General features: G+C 29.2%; 2 protein-coding genes across 3 annotated transcripts; both read left to right on the top strand.

Moving 5' to 3' along the window:
- Window positions 1–11783: 11783 nt before the first annotated feature.
- On the top strand, window positions 11784–13644 carry LOC127287165 (mitochondrial import inner membrane translocase subunit Tim17-A-like). 2 transcript variants are annotated; one of them, XM_051313961.1, is made up of 4 exons: window positions 11784–11923; window positions 12013–12226; window positions 12472–12697; window positions 12867–13644. In XM_051313961.1, the coding sequence occupies exons 2-4, from the start codon at window positions 12134–12136 to the stop codon at window positions 13124–13126; spliced, it is 579 nt and encodes a 192-aa protein (XP_051169918.1). In that variant the 5' UTR covers window positions 11784–11923; window positions 12013–12133; the 3' UTR covers window positions 13127–13644. The 2 variants fall into 2 exon arrangements, with proteins under 2 accessions (XP_051169918.1, XP_051169917.1); XM_051313960.1 differs by lacking the exon at window positions 11784–11923 and having other exon boundaries at window positions 11943–12226.
- An 8477-nt stretch (window positions 13645–22121) lies between these two features.
- Window positions 22122–24520, top strand: LOC127287164 (fork head domain-containing protein FD4). The gene is made up of 2 exons (XM_051313959.1): window positions 22122–23198; window positions 23413–24520. The coding sequence occupies exons 1-2, from the start codon at window positions 22394–22396 to the stop codon at window positions 23838–23840; spliced, it is 1233 nt and encodes a 410-aa protein (XP_051169916.1). The 5' UTR covers window positions 22122–22393; the 3' UTR covers window positions 23841–24520.
- The last annotated feature ends 910 nt before the right edge of the window (window positions 24521–25430 follow it).

The following is a 25430-nucleotide window of genomic DNA, read 5'->3' as shown; positions in this document are numbered from 1 at the left end:
TAAGCACAAAACACTTGACTATCGAGGCGATGATGCGTATAAAATTTTGTTAAGGGGATTGTATATATATATATTCGAGACACAAGAGAATGTAAGAGAATGGGGAGAGGTTGGAGGGGAGGATAAAAGTATCCGAATGCATGGTAATTTTCTTTACTGCGATTTTACTTGCGTGTGTGATCTGTACGATTGTTGTGGTGCTGGCATACTGCGCAGTCAATTAGTCTAATAGGCCGACAGTTGTCGTTTCCTATGTATATGGACAAGAGGGAAGACTATACGCGCGTTATCGTCACGCCCATCGAGGGTGGCATTACCACCGATCTATATATATGACTCCAGACAGATTGCTTTTCAAACATATTACATAAATTTCTCATCATTAATTAACTCTTGTTATTAATCAATTATCAAGAATGGAAAAAAAAAATAATTCAGAAAATTTGAAAATTCTGAAAAACTAATAATTATAAGACATGATCGATAAAAATAATGATAAATATCACCGAAAGATAATCGAAAATTAAAATAAAATGCTGATGTAACAATAAAAAGCGACTTTTAATATAATTATTAAATATACTTTTATCATAAAAAAAAATAATCATTATTGATTAGACAGAATAATTTAATTCAAAATTGTAATTTTAATTTATATGGTTTATTTTTATGTTAATATTTATTAAAGATGACTCTTGAGATTGATCAGAAAATACATATATATATGTATATAATATGAAAGATTTTCTGTGTATATAATCTTCGTTAAAGTATATAACTTGTTTCTAGAGCAATGAGCATAATGTTATTCAGCGTATCTCTTGTAATGACTAAAATCCGCGCGCACCCTCGATCCTCTTGGCACTAATAGTTGGAGGATAATACAGATTACGTCCCCCTCCCAACCACCCCTTACCCATCACCCCCTTTTCATCTCTTGGATGCCCAATGCGAATGTGTTTGCCACTCGAATGAGAATCTGAAACAATTCCGGAACAATCCGTCAGCAGTTTATCGTGGTCAGCAATTTCTCACTGGTTTTTTTTTTATATATATGGAATTGGGTTTGAACTAAATTTTCTTTATACAACAAAATTTCATTCAATTATTGTATAAATTATTCTTTTTTTAAGAAAATATTTTATTATTTTCTTTCTTAAATTAATATAATATATATATATATGTATTGACAGGAAAATAAAAGTATTGCGGGACATCCAGATTTTGGAATTTATATGAAAATTTATAAATTTGGATGTGAACCATAGAAAATGGATCATAAAAAGGCTATGAGAACCAAAGAAATGGAAATGTCAACCATAGCAAACATTTCCATATCCATGACAACCGTTTCCATAGCAACTGTTTCTATGACAACTGTTACCGCATAGTAACCGTTTCCATGACAATTGTTACCGCATAGTAACCGTTTCCATGACAACTGTTACCATAGAAACCGTTTCCATGACAACTGTTACCATAGCAACTGTTTCCATGACAACTATTACCATAGGAACTGTTTCCATGACAACCGTTACCGCATAGTAACCGTTTCCATGACAACCGTTACCGCATAGTAACCGTTTCCATGACAACCGTTACCGCATAGTAACCGTTTCCATGACAACCGTTACCGCATAGTAACCGTTTCCATGACAATTGTTACCGCATAGTAACCGTTTCCATGACAACTATTACCATAGCAACTGTTTCCATGACAACCGTTACCGCATAGTAACCGTTTCCATGACAACCGTTACCGCATAGTAACCGTTTCCATGACAACTGTTACCATAGCAACTGTTTCCATGACAACTGTTACCATAGCAACTGTTTCCATGACATCCGTTACCATAGCAACCATAAACCATAAAAATGCATGTATCAACCATAAAATCGTTACAACAACTAAGAATATGGATGTGTCAACCATAAAATTAAAGTAAACATACATTTTTTATGGTTTGTCATATCAAATTTCTTTACTTTTGATTGCTATTTTATGGTTGATGTATACATTTTCATGGTTGACACACAATTTAAGAATTCGCATATAAATTCTAAAGTATGGATGTCTAGAAATATGAATACAAGAACTAAAAAATGTATTAACCATAAAAAATGGACATTTTTTTTTTTACATATTTTATGGTTGACGAATCCATTTTCAGGACTTTAAGTATGCACTTCTCCAAATATGGATTTGCTAACCATAAAATGTAAAGAACTATCCATATTCTTATCTTTTTAAAAATATATTAATTTTACGCAAAGTAATAAAATTATTGTGAAAAAAATCATGTATGAAAAGAACGAATAGATTTTTCATACATGTTGGTGCGGTGTATTTATACAAAACGTTTAGGGTTTATTGTGACCTTGTTTACGTACTCAGAAGTACTTTCGAGTTCCACTTTAAAGCGATACAAAAGGGTGTAAGGGGTCAAAAAAGCAAAGGGTCGTGAGAGTTATGGAGGGTTCGTTGTTATAGTTAACACTTTAGTATGAAGATCGACTCTCTCATTCAAATGCAATAACCCTTACGTTTAGACCATTTTTTTTCGCGATCGAATTTTATAATCCCCTGCCAATTAATAAGTTTTTTAAGCTTTGATATATATATATATATTTAAATTTTAATTGTTGGTCATTTAGAGGTTTCATAAAATATAAAGTAGTTTCAATTTATAGAATTATACGTTAAATCACCGTGAGAGAGAAATTGAAATTTTTTTTTCGAAAAAATCAAAATTTTTTCTATTACTAGAAATGGTAATAAATTTCGGAGTTTAGTATATATAGAAAAATATACAGATGTATATATTGTAAACCATTTGTCGAAATACAGAAATTTCCTTGTCAATTTGGCAATGGGAGTGGTAAATGCATAATAAAGAGATTATTATGGGATGTGATATACGGGTAACGGGAGATCCAGTATATATATATAGGAGAGAGAAAACTAGGTAACAATCAACGTGTGGGACAAAAGATTCGGCAGATCTCTTTATCGTTATGCTGGGGCACGTGCGACACATAATTCACTATTGATGGTTCTATTCAGACCTATTATGGTTGACCAGGACGTATTATATATATTTATATATATCTTCACTGTATATATAGCTACAAGAAACGAGATCCCATATAAGCACCCTGAATATCAATATAAGCCTTTATTTAAAAAAATCGTTTAGGTACATGCAATTCATTAAATTTTCATTCAATAACATTTTGATTGAGAGAGATATAAATCAATTTTCTATCATTATTGTTGCTATTAGGATTTATTACCATAACGGTAAAAAAGTCTTTTCAATATTATACACAAAAACTAAAATTTTTTTGAAAAATTTAAAATATAATTTATATTTTCTAAAAATTATTTACTAAAATATTTTAATATTTTTCAAAAAATTATAAAATAATTAATAAATAATTTAAAAATTATTATTAAATAATTATATAACAATTTTTTTAAAACTAATTTTGTATTTAGAAAAAAAATTGATGAATGAATATTCAATAATTTACAAATACTTCAATTATAAATAATAATAATAAATTTCTACTAAATTGTATTTTGAAGAAAAAGAATTCAATTATTACAGTGGAGTACGATAGTTACTGACATCTATAGGTAAGCACGAAAACCAATTTTATAAATGGGGTTGTGAACGCGCAGGGGTTGTTTTCAAAGCTATTCTATACCAGTGGATGGTAACATTTGAATTTATTGGTAAAACACTGTTTACTTTCATATGATATAAAAGAATTTTAAAAACTACCCTCAACTTATTTTATCTTCTGCTATCAAACCAGAATTTATAAAAAAAAAAGTTATTAAAAAAATTTCAACAAATGATGTATTTTTTTCAAAATTACATCTTTCATTTTCGATTATTTACAATTTTTAATAATTTATAACAATTATTAAGTTATACAATTTTAAAATTTAATTTAAATATCCGAATTCTTTTACGATAAATCTATATAATTATCAAAATATAAAAAAGCATATTTTACTATTTTCCCCAATTTGAAGTTTAAAAAAAGTTTTTGATATAAATTTTTTTTTTCAACTGTTAAAGGGCAAAAAATTTACATGATTAAAATCATCTTTTAAAATCGCTCAAGAAAAAAAACTTTCTGTATTCAATATAAAATGTAGATAGTAAAAAAAAAGAATAATACTGTAACTATATATTAATAATTCGTTCTCATGCATCATTTGAAGTCAGCAAATAATATTCTGTAAATAATGCAGGACATAGATTCCCAGACAGCTTCCGGTAATCCAATTCCGCATTATCCACGGCGCTCTGCTGATCCTGATCGTTGAACGAACGTCGCATGAACTGCGCATCATAATAATCATTTGGAGCCTTGTACCATGAAATAGGCTACAATGATGAATTGTAGCAGATCGCGTCGATTTGTATTGTCGATGCTCAACGTTCTCCCTAACTAAATACTTTCCTCGTTGGCACGCCCCTCATTCAACCCTTCAAAGATTTTCGTTTACTATACACTACATATATATATATACATATACATATACATATGGTTGATAAAAGTAACAAATGCCAATTTATATCACTACAAATTGTCAAAAGAAAAAACAACTTTTCTATAGCGGAACTTTTTTTTTTTTTTTAAATTTATGAATCCAAAGTAAAAAGATATACATATAAGTGCCATTTTTGACAAAATTGAGTTTTTGATATTATATTGAATTTATGAAAAAGCCTGCATTTAATTGTATAAAAAAGAATTAACTATTTTTAATATTTACACGGAAAAAAAGAAAAAGTAACTTTTACTACTTTAAAAGTAAAATTGGACCTGTCCGAAGTTTCTGCGCATCTCTGGCAACTTTTACTCCAAAAATAGTAAAATTTACTTCAGAAATAGTAAAAATTACTACGGAAACAGTAAAATTTACTACAGAAATAGTCAATTTTACTATTTTTCGAGTAAAAGTTGCCAGAGATGCGCAGAAACTTCGGACAGGTCCAATTTTACTTTTCAAGTAGTAAAAGTTACTTTATTCGTTTTTCCATTTTTCTCCGTGTATTGATCCAGTAAATTGTAAAATTTACAATATGTTTAGTAAAATTTACCATACGGATCGTAAGGTTTACAATAGTACTGTAAATTTTACCATACGGATTGTAAGATTTACAATACGTTTATTTAGCTCAATCAAATTTTTTCTTTGTTCAAAAAATTTATTAAAATAAACCAAACAGTTATTTAGATCAAATAAATATTTATTTGAATTAAACAAATTTTGTTTGAACTAACCAAAAAATTGGGTAAATATAAAAAAATGGTACATTTGGTTCAAACATATCTTTTTTCTGAGTGTACAGATTGTAAAATTTATAAGGTGAGTAGTAAAATTTACCATACTAATTGTAAGAGTTACAATATCAGGGTGGCCGCAAAATTTTATTTTCAAAATTCCCTGACTTTTATCAGACTAATTTTTCATTTTCCCTGACTAAAAAACTTTTGAATTATTCAATATTCTGCATTGATGATTAAAATTTTTATAATGCTTTTTAAGTAACAATTTTATTCATATAAAGCAAAAGATAAGATAATTAAAAATTGTTTAATAACAAAATTTTATTATATTTAAAACTTTTATTATAAAAAAAGTAAATACTTTGAAAAATGAAAAATCTGACGGCACCATTATAATGAGCTTATATTACAAAAAGGTCTAAATAAAAAAACTGAATTGACATTTATGTATCAAAGTTTTTTAACTTGTGGTTTATTCTTTTAATCAAATAAATTCCCTGACTTCTAAAGAATTTTTAAAAATTTCCTGACTTTTCCCTAAATAACAAAATTCCCTGATTTTTCCCTGATTTCCAGTTTTTCCCTGACTTGCGGCCACCCGGCAATATGTACAGTAAAATTTAACATACGAATTGTAAGGTTTACTATATATAGATTGTAAGATTGTTAATTGTTGATAAGATAAAGTAAAATAGCCTAAGAATGAGTTGACTTTACAGACTAAAAGATATTGCTTTCCCAGCGGGAAAAAATAAAACCCACAATTTATAAAATTAAAGATAATGGAAACTTGTGTAAAATTTATTCAATAATTTACCCTTCTTCATGTCATGATATATTAATTTATATATATTGCAAATAATATAGTAATAACAGGGTATTTTGCAAGTATCGCAAAAGATCAAACAGATGTAGGAACATGTGTTTAACAATGGAAATAAGTATGTGGTAGCATTGGCATTATTTGTTCAGTTTGTTACTGGATCCACCTTGTGACAAAACTACATTATTTCTCGTATTACACCCGCGCACATATACTATATATACTATGATGTTAAATAATCATCGTATAATAGCGGAATAATAATTTCAGGCATTATTGAGGAAGAACGGGACAATTGTGCCGGAGGCTGTGGTCCAATATGGGCACCTTAAAGCAAATACCCCACAATCCATAAGCCACATGTATCTAACACTCTATATAACCCTACTGCGATGTTTATTATTCACTTAGGATGCTCGAATTCTATTTATTCCCTGTAGAGCATGAGCGAGGGTCGCTTCCAGTTCTGAAGGAGTACATACTATATATATATATATACATGCTATAAAAGTGAGCAAGTCTTTTCGAATCAAGATATATATTAAAAAAAGATCGATTTCCTTTAAAATTTCTTTAAATTTTCAAAATACAATAAAAAGAAACCAATAATTTTAATCTACACTGAAATTGAAAGTTTGAAAAAAAAAATTTCTAAAACTTTTCATTCCTATAGACTGAATACTAAACGAATCTCAACAATTCACTTATATTGATGTATTTAGCGTTGGTCCATATATTTCTTTTGCAAAAATGATCGACGTAGGTCATATACTATATGAATAGGTAGAGGGTGTTTAGTCAGGGTGAGAATTGAACCTCAACAATACAAATTACGGTCGACAATTCGTTGATGTATCCCTTTTCACGGCACGAGTCCTTCAATGGCCATTCTACCATTCAAGGATACTTTTAACAAACCAATAGAACTCCTATTTATAATTCAGATTTCTAGATAAGGGTCACACCACTTGCTTTGCGCGCATGCTTTCATTTTTTTTTCACAAAATTTCTTTTAAAACGATTTTAAAGCTGCTGACTTTTAAAAGACATATAACTGATTGTAACACAACTTTCAAAATCGCAAACAAATAAAGTTTTTTTTTTTTAAATTTTAATTTAAATACGCTATATTAAGGCCATGAAGACTGTAAAAGTTACAATATGTATCGTAAGATTTATAATCTGTGCAGTAAAATGTACCATACAGATTGTAAGGTTTACAATATCAAAGTAAAATTTACAATACGTATAGCACGATTTATAATATAAACAGTAAAATTTACATTACAGATTGTAATTGCATTTACGATATATACAGTAAAATTTACTATACAGATTGCAAGATTTGCAATAAATACAGTCAAATTTATAATATGTGCAGTAAAATTTACTGTGTGGGTTGCAGGCTCTCAAATGATAAAATGCAAAGTTAATATGTACAGTAAAATTTACAATAATGTACAGTAAAATTTACCATACAGATTATAAGACCCTAGTAGAAATTTGTCCCAGTAATTATCGTGGCACTGGACAGTTGCGCTAGAAGCTGTCTAGTAACTTAACACTGCAACTGGCTAATTACTCGAATGGAATGTCACGCTTTTTTCGTCTAGTTATTGTCTAGCCCAACTTGATAAATTCTGATCAACGGTCCGTTAGAAAAACTAGACAAATTATTTCTTTTAAATATTCTCAAAATTTGTCTAATATTAAGATTTAATGTAAGAAACTAATTATACAATAATAAATTATATAATTACATTAATTTTTTTAAATTATAATCTAAATTATTTCAAGAAAATATAATGTATAGTAAATTGTTAAAAGCATAATATTTGTCAATACTGTTTAATTTTTAATTTTAAAACAAAATTTTACTTGTGTAAAAGGATCACAAATATTTTCTGGTACACTGAAACATCCACTTTTTGATTGCACTGTAATGACGACTGAAACAAATATTTTTGTATTATTAATTTATTATACAATTATTATTATCAACTTTTAAACACGAAGAGAACGCAATTTCAACGAAAAATCTCGGGGGTAACGGGGAGCGAACACGGGTCCGCTGGGCGCGAGGTACGCACGCTACGCAATCTGCTATACAAATGATATCCATCAAACGAAAAATATAGCAGATATATTTTAGTTCAGTGCTGTAGCTAGAAATTGCATGTTTTATATAAATATTTTTACTATTATCTGCCAAAATACATATTTTAGAATTTTTATTTTTTATAATTTACTGAAAAATAAATTTACACTTGAAATAACAATTTTAATCAGCACAAATTTCATTAAACCATTATTGTATTAAACAATAGATATTTTAAATTTTCTAAAAATTTAATTTTTAATTTTTTACAACTTAATTTTAATATTTTATAATTTAAAATTTTTTTTAATTTAGCTATTAATCCACCTATTATTAAAATTATATAGTTTATTTAAAAAGATTTTAAAAATTTAAGGCATAAAAACATTTTAATTTAAAAAAATAAAAAGAGAAATAAAATATAACCTATCTATGTAACAAGGCATATTTTTATTATTGCATTTTGACATTTTTTAAAAATAATTACTATTAAAATTATTATTTATTGTTTTCTAAGTGAAAAACTCAACGAAAACAGTAATTTTTATTGTTTTTTAATATCAAAGGATAGAATTTATAGGTTAGGTTTTTTAAATTACACATTTTTTTCAATATCAATTAAGAATAAACTTTCTTAATAAAAATATATATGATATATAAATGGAACAATAAATAAAATGCCAATAAAAGATAATAGAATAATTTAATTTATAAAAAAGAAAAACATACTAATATATTCACACGGAGAAAAATGGAAAAACGAATAAAGTAACTTTTACACTTTAAAAGTAAAATTGGACCTGTCCGAAGTTTCTGCGCATCTCTGGCAACTTTTACTCGAAAAATAGTAAAATTGACTATTTCTGTAGTAAATTTTACTGTTTCCGTAGTAATTTTTACTATTTCTGAAGTAAATTTTACTATTTTTGGAGTAAAAGTTGCCAGAGATGCGCAGAAACTTCGGACAGGTCCAATTTTACTTTTAAAGTAGTAAAAGTTACTTTTTCTTTTTTTCCGTGCAGAAAACATGTGAATATAGATTTTATTTATTTATTATATTAAAATAATAAATTATGTTAATTTATATTTACCTGAATTAATTAGAATTTTATTATTTAAGAAAATAATGAAATAATATAATAGTTACATGAACACAGATTTCTAGCACTTTTTTGTCTAGTTATTAGACATGTACTTTCCACGAAAGAAGACGAAAGTATAATTTCTAGAGACACTAGACAGTGCCATTCAAGCAACTGGACAAAAGTTGAATCTAGCCAATTTCAAGTTCAACTTGAATGTTTTCTAAGACTGATGGTCAAGTAACTTTACAGTAATTGTCTAGTTTGTCTAGAATCAGCGTTCACGAGAAAAACTGGCCAGTTACTAGAGTATTTCTAGTGCTTCCATGACAAATTTCTACTAGGGGAATAACAGTATGTGTAGTAAAATTTACCATATAGATTGTAAGATTTACAATATGTGCAGTAAAAATTACCATGCGGATTGTAAGATTTACGATACTGATTGTAAGAGTTACAATACCTACAGTAAAATTTAGCACAAATTGTAAGAATTACAATAAATATACAGTAAGATTTACCATACGGACTGTAAAATTTACAATATATACAGTAAAATTCAGCAGACGGATTGTAAGGTTTACAATATTGATTGAAAGATTTAGAATAATATAGTAAGAATTACCATACAAATTGTAAGATTCACAATACAGAAAATAGTATTTACGATACAAATTGTAACCATATTACATTCTAAAATGATAAATTACGCGCAATCTACTTTTTTTTCTCAGATGGAAATGAAACCAACGATGTCAAAGAAGCGACAATACTGAAACTTGAAAAATTAAAATTTCAATGATAAATTTTTGTGACACGTGTATTTTTTTTTTAAAGAAATCTGGACAACAGTGTCCACCTCTTTCACGCACTGCATGTTTAAAGAGCCACGCTAACTCACTGTATATACATATTGGAAAGGGTTGGTTGGCATTGGTTAAGCTTCTGCTAATCCAAGGGCTTACACTGGTTCGAGTGTAAATATTGATTCCAATCTGTTAGTAACACAATGGAAGATAGACGTCTCTATTCTCGATTGTCAACCACTGTCAAAGACGCCATCCGCTGTCAAAACAGTCATTACAACTTTGCAATAAAGATCCATGATTGTTCAGTCAGCACCTTTTCTTATATAGTATATTTCCTTTTGTACTCGGGAGGGGAAAAAAAGTGTGCCACAGCTACTAATTAAAGTTTTAGGATAGCTGACGAAAACATTTTACATTTTTCACATTCTTCGAATTTGTATTTTTGTTTCCCGGCATTTTTTTTTTCTTGAATTGTTTGTATTATAAAAACTTGCCACTTTTTTTCTTGGAGAAAAAGGTTTTCAGGGTTTTAGAATTTTTGGGCCTTTTATATATGTGGGTGTTCGCTTAAAAATGTCATAGTCATTCTACTAAAAATTGTTATTTTATTGACCGCTGCTTGAGTTAATTTTAAATTTAAAAAAAAAAATTTGTAAATTTAAAAGAAGTGAATTATACCAGAATAAAATATATATTTTGATAAGAAGAAAAATTAACTTTTTATCATACAATTATAATTACATAAAAAATAATTAACTATAAAAAACATTCACACATAAATATAAAGAACATAGCAACACAACACAATAGCATGAAAAAGAATAATAAACATTCACACAAAATTAATTCTCACTGAAACATAAATTTCTTCAAGAAAAACAGATTAAAAGGTATTACAATACAGGCCGTATGTTTTATAATATATATATATTGTAAGATTTACCATATGGCTAGTAAAATTTACAATATGGATTGGAATATTTACCTCATGAATATTAAAATTTACAAAATGGATTGTTATAAAAAAAGTATAGACTAAGTTTTACAACATGTATTGTAAGATTTATTACACGGAAAGCAAAATTTATAATATGGATTTTAATATTTACTATACAAATATTAAAATTTATTAAATGTATTGTAAGATTTCGAATACAATCTTCTCAAAGAATAATTTATATCTCAGCGTAAATAAAATTTGCAACTATTGCTATTTTCATAAAAATTATGCTAGCAATAAAGTTATATTATTACATAATACTTACTATTTTATTACTCAATTATTCTGATCACATAAAGAAACTACAACAATAATTTACTTATAACACTCATCACTATGAAAAAAGAAAAATATATGCACACTTCACTTTTTAATTTTAATTAAAACATGTCACAAACACATCTAACCTAACACTAATAACAAATATGAAATACATTTTATCTGAAAACATAATAAAATTAAACATACAATATAAATAAATAAAAATAATGTTTCGTTGTGTTGCTATGTTACTAAAAATGACTCACCCTACGGCTTACTCTTGAAGAAAATACCTGAAACAGAAAACAACAAATGTAGTATTTATTTTACAACTGAAAATTTTTTATAAATCATAATATCGAATTAATAAATTAATTAACAAATATTTTTTATAAAAGGCATTATTTTAAATTATTTCCATTTTTTAATCTTATTTTAAAAATAATTTTTAAATTTATAACAAGAAAAAATATTTTCATTGTTTATACAACATAAACATTGGAATCAACTTCAAATCGAACTGTCTATTTTGATTAGGTTAGTAAAACATTATTTTTTCTCAAAGATGAAAGTACAAATTTCATTCAGTATTTGACACAATGAGTTTTTTATTATTTAACTTTCAGCAAATCATTATTTGTATTGGAATTTACAATTCTTTAGCAAAACTTTAAAAATCCATGTTTGATATATATGGGGGATTTTTCTTTTTTGAACGAACAAAAAAAAAATTGAATCAATGAAAAAATGGAATTAACACGAGAACCATGTCCTTGGAGAGTTGTTGACGATTGTGGTGGAGCTTTTGCAATGGGTACAATTGCTGGAACTTTAATACAAGTAAAAAAAACATTTTGTTTTTTGCAAATGAAAATAGAAGTCTAAATTTTATTTTTTTTAACCTATTCTATCGTTTTTAGAAACAGTCGTAAAAATTTAACTAATTTAAATTAAATTTTCAAGTATTATAATCAAATTATTTTTTTACATTCTCATCACATGAGAAGGTATTATTTATAATATTTTTGAAAGTAAAAATAATTTATAGAATTGTACGAATTCATTGAATCCTTTTTTTTTGGCAGAGTGTAATTGGTTTTCGAAATTCTCCTTCTGGAATGAAGAGAAGATTTGAAGGGGGACTCACAGCAGTTAAGAACAAGGTGCCTCAAGTTGCTGGTAATTTTGCCGTTTGGGGTGGCTTATTTTCTGCGATCGAGTGCTCTCTTATTTATTTTCGATCAAAGGAAGATCCATGGAATTCAATTGCAAGTGGCGCCCTCACTGGTGGAATTTTGGCGGCAAGAACAGGCATAAAATTCAAATTTTTTTTAAAAATTTTTAAAATATATTTTTAACTATAAATTATTAATGCGAATAAATAATAATTTCCTTTCATTTTAGGAATATTCTTAAAATATAATAAATTAGTATATTGGGGTTTTAAAATATAATTTCTTGGAATTTTCTTTTTTCTTAGGAATTCCATCAATGTTGGGCAGTGCCACTGTGGGTGGAATTCTTTTGGCAGTGATTGAAGGTTGTGGTCTTGTAATGACACGCATTCAGGGTGAAGGATATTCTCTACACAATACAATGCTTGGTGAAAGTATGCAAAATTTGGCAAATGGACAAAATGGAAGAATAGCATTTTTAGGTTCCACAGCATCCACAGAAGGATCTTCGGGAAAACAAACAAATGCCTCGGAAGAGGTTAAGAGAATAGGAAAAACTTGGTGAATCCTGATTTACACGATTTGCCTAGTCAATCATTGTAATTAATTTTAAAAAACATTTTAAAATTACAATTTTATTTATACAAAAATTTTTAAACTATTTTTTATATAAATTCATTGTTTTATGTTTCTAATCAGTATTTCTTTATAAAATTTAAAAGATTCGAAATGTCTAAAATTCGTATTTTACATATATTTAAATATCTGAAACGTGACATGTGTATTATCATCGCGTCCCGTTTACGAAACATATTCTCTCTCTCCAGTGAATATAGCGGGAGCGTTTACGAAATGCAAATTACGTCTCCTATATGTATTCTTTTTTCAATCCTATAACAATTCAATTTTTTCCGTGTATTAACAAATTTTCTTTTGATTTTAAAACTAAAATTTGTTTTGATAAAAAATCCTATTCTCAAGGATCAGATTTTTTAACATTAAAAAGAAAAATCATTATGTTTTTAAAATAATAGATATATGAAAGATTAATGTTTACCTATTGGGAATAAAGTTATACTTGTATATCATGTGTGTTGGTTTATATATTATATTACATTTCCTGAATGTTATCATTGCGTTCACTTGGAACATAATAATATATAGACCCCTTTGAGTGTCCATTATAGTCGATCGAGACATAGGGATGCCTTTTGTCATTCGACATCCAATGAGTATTATTGCGGATCGCCTGTAAAGCCACGCGACAGCTGCGGTCGATACTATCAATGTCCTATTCGAGATACATCCTGTGAGATATAACAATTATTTACTTCCACTCAATCTGGAATCGCTTTAATTGGTCAAAAAAAGATTTTTAAATCTTATTATTTTTATACTATATTTAGAAAATCCAAACCTTAATGACTATTCGCACACGAAAAAAAAGTAGAATTTTTACCCCAAAATCTGTATAAAAATTAACTGCAACTTTATCTATATTTAAAAGCACCACCGTTAAAATTACGAATTACCCACAACAAAATTTATACAGTTTTTTCTGTGTCGAGTTTTTAAATAAAAAATAGTGGAAAATTTTTTTATTTTCCTATAAATTCATTGAAAAACGGTAAATCTACACAAATTTTCAAATAAATTATTGAGCGTTTTTCTCACAATGACATACAATCTGAAACATAGACACACACACTTATTGTGAGGGGCGGCTGTTGTAACAAGTCGAGTGTTTTCATAGGTCTGAACACCGGGCAAAATAGGGACAATATATATATATCCTAAACGGTATCGATGGACCTTTCAAAATAATAATAGTTTGCCTGTAATAACTCAAATTACCCTGCAAAAATTTATTCACAGACACCTCTATAATAAAAAGGAATGGGAATCGACATTTTTCCAAAAAAAAAAAAATTATTTCAAAAAGTGACAATTATAAAAATATATTTATTTGGTTCAAATAATTTTATTATCAAATATTTACATGAACTGAAATAATAACAATTAACCTTTGAATTAAAAAGCTTGGAATTTTTCTTTTTTGCAAAAATATGTAAAAATTTGTAACTTTGCAATGTAACTGCAACGAGAAACCACACATGAGAGTAATATATGATATATTGTGACTATACACCCCACTTGAAGCTTAACCAAGCGAATAAGCACCTCGCACGACTAACAAAAGGGTTTTCATCCCCGAGAGTCCTCTACTCCACTAATAGATTACACAAATGCTCTTTGTGGGACAACACATCACTACTGAATCAGCCTAGCTTTGAAATATTCATAGACTTCTCGATGACGATTACGACATTTGGTTCTTGACTGGAATCTAAACTGACAATGGCTTTGATCATCTATTCGCATAAATATATTTCTCAAAGGGTTCTTTTTTCAATATATATTTTCAATTAAACTTTTTAGATACCCTTTCTATATTCGAGCAGAATATATAGTTGACACACTTATTAAATATTATTAAAAATTAAATATTGTTAAATTTAATATTACTTTGAATTTTCCGAATATCTATACACTGTAATTTTGCTTTTTGGCATCAAGTTTATGAACGATCGAAGAGCTTGTTTTATGGAACAGATGAAGCACGAGTTTGAAAACCGATTAGGCGTGTATCGTGAAGTATCAAAACCGAGGGTTCCTGCCAACGGCTAAAACATTGAAACTCTCCATATATACACTATATGCTGACCAGGCTTCAAAGTTATCTCGCTTCACCGCGACGCATATTTACGAACTTTGGTCGAAAACCACTGCACTGGTTTCCATTTCAAAATCCCTCTCTAGATGGATTAGCTCAACCATTGTAATACACGCCACACTAATTTAATTATAATTCATAACCATCGTACCTATACTATATAATGAAGCATCCATTAAAATCCATAACAAACTTTTAAGCACCTTTTTTCCTACTACAAACTGTATAAAAATTTTTAAAAATTAAAATTCTCCAAGGTTTTCCTATACTAACATTTTCTTTGAAGGAAAAGAACAGGAAAAATGCTACAAATCTGATTTGAAATACACTTTTAATAACCATATCAGACGAATAGAAGAAATTTGCTGTGATAGCGAATTTTTTTTTACACCACAGCAAACTTTGCTCGTTGATACAGGGACAACGAATAAGTTTGCTGTGGGGTTTAAATTCTCTGTTTTTGTTGTTTTATCACTGCTAATTTTTTAGCAGATCTAGCAAAAATTTTAGTTGCTGCAACAAACTTCAGCGAACATTCGTTAGAATCTGTAGCTAATTATCAAAAATTTACTGCAGGAAACATAATTTTTGCTAGGACAACTAACAAGTTGATATACATAAATTTTATATTATATTTATTATGCACGAAAAAAATGAATTGATTAAAGATGCTATGTTCGCTATCGGATGTATCAAAATTAGTAATCACAGCTAAATTTTTTGCTATAACAACGAAAAAGTTTGCTATGATAAACAATTATATCAGTCTTAATTTTTAAAAATTTAGTGTCACAGCAAACTTTTTTGACTCCAAAGCAAATTGTTCGCTGTTCCTATATATTAGCTAACGTAATTTGATGTGACAGCAAATAATTCGCTTTTTCTATGCGTGTGGAAAGAAAGAAATTTCTTACAGATGCTAACTGATATTTGTTGTCAAATCTATCAAAATTAGTAACCACAGTCAAATTATTTGCTATGACAATGAAAAAGTTTACTGTAATAAACAATATCAATCAAAAATTTCCAAAATTAACTTAATTTCCAAGCAAACTTTTCTAACCTCCCCCCCCCCCGCAAATTTGGTCATTGTCCTTATATTAGCAAACGTAATTTACTGTATCAGCAAATAGTTCGATGCCGCAGCAAACTTATTCGCTGTGGGAACGAACTATTTACTAACGCATCAAATTACATTTTCTAAAATAGGAACAGCAGACAAATTTGCTGTGAGGGCAATAAAAATTTTACTATGAGAGTTAATTTTTTTTATCACTATGCTATTGTTTACCACAACAAACTTATTAATTGCCAAAAAAAAAATATTTTGCTATAGTTGCTAATCTTGATAAATTCGACAGCATTACCATCTACTATTTCCTTTTTTTTCTATAGCATATATTAATTATAGTAAAGTTTGCTATGACAGCAAAAAAATTTCACCACCACAGCAAACTTCTTCTATCCGTATGAATTATGTGACATCTAAAAACAAATATTTCCTCCTATTTTAATAAATTTCTTATCCCTTTGAAAAATTCTGAAAATATTCTCACGAATACAGCGCGGAAGTTATATGCAACACGCATAGAAAAAATTTGCTGAGGCAGCGAATTATTTGCTGTCACATTAAATTACTTTACATAATATATAGGGACGGCAAACAAATTTGCTGTGGGGTCAAAAAAGTTTGCTGTGACACTAAATTTTTAAAAATTAAAACTGATATTGTTTATCATAGCAAACTTTTTCGTTGTCATAGCAAAAAATTTAGCTGTGGTTACTAATTAGTAATTTTGATAGATCTGATAGCATCTTTAAGCAATTCCTTTTTTTCCGTGAACTGTATATATATTTATTTCCAATTGACTATTAATCGCGTACTCAGATTGAAAATTTAAAATATATACAAATGCAATAAAAATGTTGACAAAAATTTCAATATAAATATAATACACATAAATGCCACTCGAAAATCAAGACCACCTCACGCGAGTTGAAAATTAAATCTCACAGCAGGATTCCATTTGTGTTTACATCGACATTGGATTTTTTTTCTTTCTTTATAAATGTTAAACGAAGCATATTATACAGTGAACTTTGAGTCTGTGTGTTCAACAAACCCCCTTTTTTTACTCACTCACTCTCTTATTGAGAAAGGTGCGAAACCACTCGTCGCCAATTACCAAGTGCTTCTTTCTTTTTTTTTTTTTTGCTTCGTAGAAATCTATTGTCCAGAGACCGGAACAAGATTCACCTATTGTCACATACACACATATATACTACATACACTTTTAGAGAGCAATATTATATTGACGTTAAAGAGAGCGGAAGTCTATATGTATAGGTCTAAATCGCACCTTCTTGATTCCGTTCGCCACGAAAGCAGGTCAAAACGTGACCGTTTGGCCGTGTAACTGGATTAGTGAAGAGATTAGATCCAAGATATTTAACACGGCTTGTGGTCAGATGAATGGCAAGATTTTGCCAATATTTTGGGTGTTTAGCTTTGTGTCATTCAGTTGCATTGTTGTCGTGAAGATGGGGCGTGGAACTACTAAATCGAAGGAGAATATAAGAACATATATATATATATAGGTGAGAGGTACTGAAGAAAAATTGAACTAACATAGAGAGAAAGATATTCATCGAACTACTTCTTAATGCTCGAGATAATCCGCTTTCCTACTGACACTTGATTTTCAATTTGCAATCACTTAAAAGAGTGCTGCGTATATAATTTAATCTAATTTCTCAAGATTAAAGTCTACAAAATAAAGGAACAATTTAACAATATAAAAACATTAATAAAGAATTTGCTTAAAAAAATTTCCATATTCAGCAATTAATGCGTTCCGAATTTTTATAGAATGGTTTATTAATTTTATATATACACTGAAAAAAGGGTTTGGTATTGACAACCAAACGTTTGGTTGGTATTTAAGCAACCAAATTTTTTTTGTTGAATCAACAAAATTTTGGTTGTCACAATTAAACTTTAGTTAGGACAACAAAAATCCTTTTTTTCTAATTTTGGTTGTGTCAAACAAATTTTGATTGAGACAATTAAAATTTTGTTGATTCAACAAAACAATTTTGGTTGCTTAAATACCAACCAAACGTTTGATTGTCAATACCAAACCCTTTTTTCAGCGTAAATTATAATAAGTTTCAATTAGTTATAAAAAAAAATTTCAAACTTCAATGTAAAATAAAACAAAAATAGTTATAGGAGAATAAATATTATAGGTGTAGAAGATAAAATAAGTTGCGTCGGAAGGGGTGAAGTTGATGTAGAGAGAGAGAGAGAGAGAGAGAGAGAGAGAGAGAGAGAGAGAGAGAGAAAGAAAGAGAGAGGGGGGGGGAGAGAGTAGCATCGTAGCTCAGTGAGTCCATTAGCTTTGACGCTCAACTCAAAGGGATGCTTTCGTTTTATCAACGTGTACGGAGTGTTTCCTAAGCATCTCGTTCGTTCTTTTTACCCGACATCATTGCTCGGAAAGCAAATATATATATATACATACTTATCTATATATATAGTTCATGAGAAATATACACCAAAAAGAGAAATTCTTAATGAGAAGCTGCGCGATTTTACATTAAATATTCATATATCACCATCATATACTCTCTTCGGCAGATAACATTCTATTTTATCATTTTCGCCAGGCTTCATTCAGATGCAAATTATTTACAAATAAATAATAAATACTAAATATATTAAATTCATATACTTTCAGTATTTATAATAAATTAGCATCATAGATATAATTTATTCACGACGTTTGAAATTAAATTATTTATTCAATTTCAACGAATATTTAATTAATTATTTGGTAATAAAATAGAATTTAATCACTGTAAAACAAATCTGTTTAATTTCTCATTGACTCGATAAAATAGATAAAATTATTTCTAATTTCTTTATCAACTGTTGATAAAACAGAGAAAACGTCGATAAAGAAGGGTTTTTTAATACTAATTTCCTTATCAATTGTCGGTAAAGCAGATTGGATTCATATCGACTGCCGATAAATAGGAATGCCAAATTGTGTATAGATTTTTATAAACACTAGAAACTTCCAATAAAGTATATTAATTAAACAACTGACAGTATAGTTGTTTGAGAATTTTTCTATCAACTACCAATAAAGAAGATTTTATCAAATATGAATAAATATTTCATTTTTACCAATAAAGTAAATTTCCAACTTATCGACTGTCAAGAAATTTTTTTTACCGAATTTCAGAAATGAAAGTTCTCAACTGTATATAGTAAAAATTCCCTATCACTATACGAATAGTTAATAGAGACAACAAGAGCAATTTGATCATCTAAACGAATAGAAAATTATTGTTCCAACAAAATAGTATAGAGAATATAAAAAGAAGATGGATATGTACACACATGATAAAAATTAGAAAAGTAGAAATAAAATAAGATACACGAACCACTTGAGTTTTATATATAATATTTGAATTTGAGAAGTACCAAAAGAAATTGGAGAAGCTGTCAACTCTACGCGATGCATCTGCCACTTACTCTCCTATACCTCTCCCTCTCGATCGTTACATTTTCTTTTTTTTCACAATGACGCTTCCATTTTATTACAATTATCTCCATTATTCGACAGGAGAAAAGCATTTTAGCGCGCCACACAATGGACCAATATCTATATGTTAGATACCTATATATATATATAAAAAAATCTTATATAAGCGCGAGAGGATGCCACCTCGCGTTCAAATATATATAGATCCAATATTTTTTGCCACTGATTTTTCCTGACGATCGAGTTTTATTATGTTTTGACATAGAGAAGAAACTAGTTTCATATAACGATTGGGTTTACGTATTTTCTTACATATACTTATATATCAAGATCTTATCCTAAAAGTACAACGCCCAAAAATGTTCAACATTTTTTTTCCGACCTTATCTCTCGTTGGGGCTCAAATGAAACATTTACTATATTATTGGATTAATAAATACGATCACTGCTCTTTCAATAAATATATATATTCCTTATCGAATTAGCGGATGTATTTATGTTCTTTTCTATTTAGAAAAAGCTGTAATTCTATATACATACCGAATTTTCTTATTTTTCCATATACCGAAAAAGGGAGAATATGTCTTGTAATTTAATAGATTAGCAATCAAAAATAATATTTACATTCATAATACAATCTATCAACCACCTACTATTTATTTATCGAAAAAGAGCACAAATAGGTCAAAGACAAAAAAAACGATCTAATTTTTGTTGTAATCAAAATTTAGTTTAAATAGCAAATTTTTCTTGTGGATTAAAATTAAATTTTACAAGGCCGCCTTTTAGGGATTTAATCGCATTTATTGTAGTAATATAATTTAAATTGATTTTTGAAAAACGATTAAAATTATTAATTAAATCCGTAAAAGGCCATATGTAAAATTTTATTTTAACATATTAATGAAACGGATGTGAAAAAAAACAAACAAGCAAATTTTTCTTATTCAAAAATGACGCGATTCATTCGAATTCATGGCAAAAAAGTTGTAAGGATAAAAAAATTTGATAATGCATCGGATTTTTTTTTAAAAAAAGTGTTTTTTAAAACATACGTTCATATATGGGAAAAAATCTGTTTGAAAATCGATACAACATTCGAGTGTTGAATTGGCATATTATCAGACACAAGTTTTATGCTATATATGCGCCGAAAAGCTCTGCCAATGAATATATGGAAACATGACGTTAAAAGTTTGCGAAAATATGCAATGCGAGGCATTCGCGTTGTATTTCCGCCAGACGAGGGCCAAATATAGGCGAGGGCTGTTATTTACAACAAAAACGTAACAATTGCAATTTGAGCCACAGGGTCACGCCACTCAACGAGTTCATATATGTAAAGGTTTATATGTATATATATATACTATTATAAAGGTTTATATATACATACATGTATACAACACTATATAGAAAATATATACACACGCCATATTGCCAGTAGTGTGGCTTGGTTCGAAATTGTGTTTTGTAAAAGCCGAACGGCAGATATGAAACCAGCATGGCGGATGCTTACAAATAGTTGCAGGGCGGCGCCCCATCCTGCCTCACCGCTTTTAATGTGCACTTCGTCTTTTGTCCCTGGGTATATATAAAATAAGCTCTCGCAATCCGTGTCAAAAAAAAAGGATTCCGAGTAAAGGACAAAAATAAGAGGCGGGATTTAATTTTCATTCTCCTTAAAATTCTATTTCAAAATTTTGTTAATTTTTCATTATTTTCTCAATTTTTAACGAATTACTAAAAATTTAGTAACAATGATGGTAGCAAATATAAATTACCATCTAAATAAACTATATCTCTTTTTTCTTTTGTACAGATTTCTAAATAAATACTAAAAGTACAAATTGGCTTCCTTTGGAATCAATGAACAGTTATAATGGAACAAAAAGATTATCATATAATTAAAGTCCAAAACTAATATGAACTATTTTTAGACTATTAGTCCATGTGTATATATACACAATAGATTCAGCACGAAACTTTAAAGAATCAGGGACGAATCCACCTTCGACATGATATCGAGTTGGTTGTATTCGGTTAAGAATCATATACCATCTCCACATCGCTACCTCCAGTAACCGCTGGATGGAGGTTGAAGATCAATATCTCAACCTAGGGGGCGAGGTATAGCTGAATTCCATTCGTGAACCGCCTCTCTTCTACCATTGGCCACGATTCAACACAGAGGGATCTCTGTACAATTCTCTTTCACCATTCTGAAAACATGGGGGCGGTGCTTCGCTTATACAAGAGGGGAGACAACCAGTCGCTACTGTCAACCAGATCATAAATCATAGTCAGTCGCTCACACAACGCGTTTCGGTCCAAACATTCAGGTCCAAAAAAATAACTGTGAAAAGAGTGATCGTGAGAGAGTGTGTTTTAGACAAGAAAGTGATTTTGTTGACAATTGAATTTTTACTGGATTTCGTGAAAGTGTTTAGTGAAATTCTAAAATTGTGTAACTTTTAATTAAAATCAAAGGATAATTATTAAAGAAAAGGAATTATTTATGAAGAGTTGAACAATTTTCAAGACAACAATGTGCAACAATGAGAGTCCACCACCATCGAAAGAACCTCTATCAGTGGGTCTTGGGGTTGGAACTCCATTTTTCCCTGGCTTAGAACACTATCGTTTACAATTGTATCATTATGCAATGACCGAAAGATTACGATTGGCCCAACAATTGCATCCTCAACATCCTGGAGTTGGTCATCCACAATCCGGCGGACCAACATCGGCCCATTTGGGAATGGCGCCAGGATTTCCTGCACCACTACCATTGTATCCTGCAGCAGCTGGATATCCAAGTAGACTTGCTCTTTCCATGGCACTATTGCATCCTCATCATCAACGAATACCCGAGGAGCCTAAACCCCAACACAGTTACATTGGACTTATTGCAATGGCTATTTTATCATCGCCTGACAAGAAACTTGTACTATCGGACATCTATCAACATATTTTGGAACACTATCCCTATTTTAGAACAAGAGGACCCGGCTGGAGAAATTCCATTAGACATAATTTGTCACTCAACGATTGTTTCGTTAAGTCCGGAAGAAGTGCCAATGGAAAGGGACACTATTGGGCAATTCATCCAGCGAATCTTGAAGATTTTCGACGAGGTGACTTTAGAAGGCGTAAGGCGCAGAGAAAAGTTCGAAAACATATGGGACTCGCTGTCGATGAGGAACCTGATAGTCCAAGTCCACCGCCATTGCCCGCGACACCTCCACCCTCCGTACCATCACTTAGACCAACAAGTGCTCCAATGTCTGGGATTTGGAGTCCACATCATCATCAGCCTCAACAACAGGACCAACCACATCAGAACTTTAAAAGTGAGGATCTTTTCTCAAATCTTAGTAATCCTTTGCGATATAAGTTTCTATTAAATTTTCCTCACAATTAAATATTCGACAATTGTACAATCAGTATTTCGGAAATATGTAGAGCAAGAATTTAACAAATCTTAATGTGTAACGAAATCCTATTAGAGAAAATAGAAACAACCTAACATATCCCAAATATATGCTAAATTATTTTTCTTTTTAGTGTTTCAGAATCAGGGCCTAAGGCAAGGTTGTCAGCCATCGAGAAAAAGGCAGTTTGACGTCGCCTCGCTACTTGCTCCCGATGATCAATTGGAGTCCCTAAGGCCGATGAAATCGAGAAAATTCAGTTGCAGTGAAGACGAACACGACCTACAGGAACCGGAACCAGAAGCCGATCACGACGAGGAGGATGTCGACGTTGACGTCGATGTCGATGAAGGAACCGAGGTTAAACCACTCCTATCACCAGTAACACCATCAGCAAGTCCCGAATCAAAATTAAGTCCCGTTAACGGACACTGCAATTGGAGTAATCCAGGACTTCAATCAAATATTTGTCAATCAATATCCGGACTACATCTTCACAATCATCTTCATGTTAGAAATTACTACGTTCCAAGTAATTCCAGTTCTGGATCAAGTATCTAAAGTGAAAATTAAGAAGAGGATGTGGTGATCAGCGAAAATAATATTTTTTTCGCAGAGACTCTAGTCTGATAAACATTGTATAATGTTCCTTTCGATGATAAATTCGTGAACGCGCGAAAAAGGGGGGAGGTGTTTAGGAAAAAAATTTGTGATAATTTAGGGATTTCGGAAGATTTACATATATATACGCCAGTGTGTTATATTGTGAAATGGATTTTAAAATAATGCCAAAACAGATGCTATATATTACTTTTTTAAAAAAGAATGTAAGGAATCCAAAGTTCTATATTGTTATATTTTCTTAAATATCAATTTACAAAAACTTCCTTATCAAATTATTTTCATTACCATTTCAGAATATTTTAACACTATTTTTCGAAATTCTAAACTATTTTCTCACTATTTTATTAATTTTTCTCTTTTTCCTAAGAAGTGTACAAATTTTTCCCCATAATTGAATTTCTTGTACATAGAAGATTATTAATTTGTACATAAGACAAATTTTGGGTGGGTCTATATATATATATAGTTGTTATATAATAATATTGACTGAAGTGATCTCGATTTAAAGTGTAATATATTTTGGAGATTAAGGTCTGAAATATGGCGACGTCATACCAATAAATTGTATGCCATATTATGTGACAGTCGAAGATTTCAAAAAAAAAAAAAAAAAAGAAGCTAAATTGGGTGTCAATCCTTTCATCCTGTATGTATGAATGTATGATGTGTACGACTGTACTTAGTTAGGTAAATGAAAATACAATAATAATTAAAAATCTCCTGAGTCAGAACGTGCGACAGAATTTCTAATGACCAGCATAATGAATATTAAAATTCTGCCTCGTACGTTTCACTCATTAGAAGAATATGTGCACGGACAACTGTTGCAATGGAAACTTTAATAAAAAAGTCTGTTCTCACAATTTCTTATAGTCTTTCTTTATTTACAAAACTCTCCAAAACCTTTATTCATTAATCATACGAATCACAATAGATGCTAAAATCTAATTTTTTTCAAAATTAGAAAATTAATTTTTCAAAATAATTATAATTTTAAAAAATAGTTTAATTAGTTTAGCCTATAGGCTAAAAAAAAATTTGATTCAAATAATCGGGTGACTATTATCAAATAAATATTTACTTGAACCAAATAATTTAATATATTAATTAAATAAATTGTATTTGAAGCAATATAATTTCTTTATTTAAAACAAATACCATTAGCACCAGAACATAACCTCAAATTAAAAAATGATTTTTCACAAAACTAAAAATATATTTAAAATTTATTACACCAAAAAATAAAATAATTATTATTTAACAACAAATTTTTGCGCGAAATAATTTATTTTGAAAATTGTATAAGAATCTTTCAAAATTTAATAAAATTAATTTTATTTATAGTTATTGTTGTTAAAACAACTTTTTAGTTTCAGGTTATGTTAATGGGCTAAGAACCCTTAATAATAAATATTAATAAATTATTAATAAATATTTATTTGATATTAGTCAAGTAACCGATTATTTGAATCAAACAAACTTTTTGTAGTCTTTGATTTTTTGAAAATTTTGATTTTTTTCTCTAAG

Source organism: Leptopilina boulardi, unplaced genomic scaffold, assembly GCF_019393585.1.
Source record: "Leptopilina boulardi isolate dan_hultmark-lab unplaced genomic scaffold, ZJU_Lbou_2.1 LbouV2_368, whole genome shotgun sequence".
In the NCBI taxonomy this organism is placed as follows: Eukaryota; Metazoa; Arthropoda; class Insecta; order Hymenoptera; family Figitidae; genus Leptopilina; species Leptopilina boulardi.
This window is presented reverse-complemented; position numbering and strand designations above follow the sequence as displayed.

Coding starts and splice junctions, on each gene's coding strand:
- LOC127287165 (XM_051313961.1), top strand. CDS start 12,134: ATGGAATTAACACGAGAACCATGTCCTTGGAGAGTTGTTGACGATTGT. Junction 12,227..12,471: donor TTGCTGGAACTTTAATACAA/GTAAAAAAAACA, acceptor TTTTTTTGGCAG/AGTGTAATTGGTTTTCGAAA. Junction 12,698..12,866: donor AATTTTGGCGGCAAGAACAG/GCATAAAATTCA, acceptor CTTTTTTCTTAG/GAATTCCATCAATGTTGGGC.
- LOC127287164 (XM_051313959.1), top strand. CDS start 22,394: ATGTGCAACAATGAGAGTCCACCACCATCGAAAGAACCTCTATCAGTG. Junction 23,199..23,412: donor ACCACATCAGAACTTTAAAA/GTGAGGATCTTT, acceptor TTTTCTTTTTAG/TGTTTCAGAATCAGGGCCTA.